General features: G+C 48.1%; 1 protein-coding gene across 1 annotated transcript in view; it reads right to left on the bottom strand.

The window, feature by feature from the left end:
- Nucleotides 1–939, bottom strand: part of LOC122532846 — a 16,078-nt gene extending 15,139 nt beyond the window's left edge. Inside the window, exon 1 of the mRNA XM_043661961.1 lies at nt 777–939. Within this exon, the coding sequence (XP_043517896.1) occupies nt 777–939 (163 nt within the window). The remainder of the gene's footprint in view (nt 1–776) is intronic.
- Between the last annotated feature and the right edge of the window lie 280 nt (nt 940–1,219).

Below are 1,219 nucleotides of genomic sequence, written 5' to 3'. Positions count from 1 at the left end.
AAAAAAAAAAAAAAAAAGTTGCATCGAACCACGCGTCACCGCGTTTCGTCCAAGTGTCGTTGTCCGGCCTTTGCGGCGTGTCGCCTGCAATTTACATGCGAATGCATGCCACCGCTTACGTTATCCGCCGGTTTACAAATAACCGTGAACGGCCTCGTTTTGCAAATCGCCGGGGCGAAACTTTTGCGCCTGCTATCGGCCATCTCGTCCCCCCCCCCTCCCCCTTCCTCTTATCAGAATCTTCTTCTCCACCTAAATTTAGGCTACGCTCGGCTCTTTTGGAATCTAGGAATCAGCCGCGAACCGATGAAAACGATGTATCCCATAAAATCGAAGCACGTGGAAATGAAAAGAGAGGAAAGAAAAATTAAAACCGGCGGAATATGAAATATTCTATAAAGCGAAACAGACGAAACGGACAATTAAAAAAATATATATATATATATATATATATATAGACAGCGCGCAAGTACGAAACGAGTCGGAGTAATGAAACAGAGCAAATAGGGGAAGAGCAAACAGGAAAGTAGCAAACTATAGAAATTAAAAATACCGACAAAATAAAATGGAAGAACGCGGAGGACGCGTTGGGAATGCAGCCGGTTTCGAGGCTGAAACGGAAAAGGCAGAGTGTATCGTCCCGCGAAGTGGCAATCCGCCGATGTGCAGCACGCGGTAGTCACGGAGGCAAAGTGAAAGTGCAGCGTACACAGGCTCTCTGCGCAAAGCGGTCTCGCAGCGTCTTGAAGCTGCCGTGGAGCGCAGAACCTTCTGACCTTGTCCCAAATACTGCGACTGACTGGCTCTCCGTTCGTACCTGGACGACGACGACGACGACGACGACGATGTTTGTGCCAACTTCTCTCTGCTCTTTGTCGACTTCCTGTCAGGATACTCGCCACCGTCTGTGCCAAACGTCTCGAGCACTGGTTCGAACATTTCCATGCGAAATAATTGGAATACTTGGAACGAGCTACTGACACGACACCGTGAAAGGTTCGATGTGTATTTCGTAGCAAATCACCGGCGACGTCAGTTTTATACCGAGCTCTGCGCAAATAGCCGCGTGTAAACCTTTTTCTACGTTTCGGGGCGCAATATCGTTCCGATCGGCGACCGACACGCTTATTAATACGCGAGTCCGCGGCAGTTGATTACCATACGTGGTACGGTGGTATTGTATAAAAAAAAAAAAGGGTAATTCTCGTCAGTTTCGAGA

The sequence above is a fragment of the Frieseomelitta varia genome, unplaced genomic scaffold (genome assembly GCF_011392965.1).
Source record: "Frieseomelitta varia isolate USP_RPSP 00005682 unplaced genomic scaffold, Fvar_1.2 scaffold_477, whole genome shotgun sequence".
Taxonomy (NCBI): domain Eukaryota; kingdom Metazoa; phylum Arthropoda; class Insecta; order Hymenoptera; family Apidae; genus Frieseomelitta; species Frieseomelitta varia.
The sequence above is the reverse complement of the archived record's forward strand: the minus strand, read 5'-3'. Positions and strand labels throughout refer to the sequence as shown.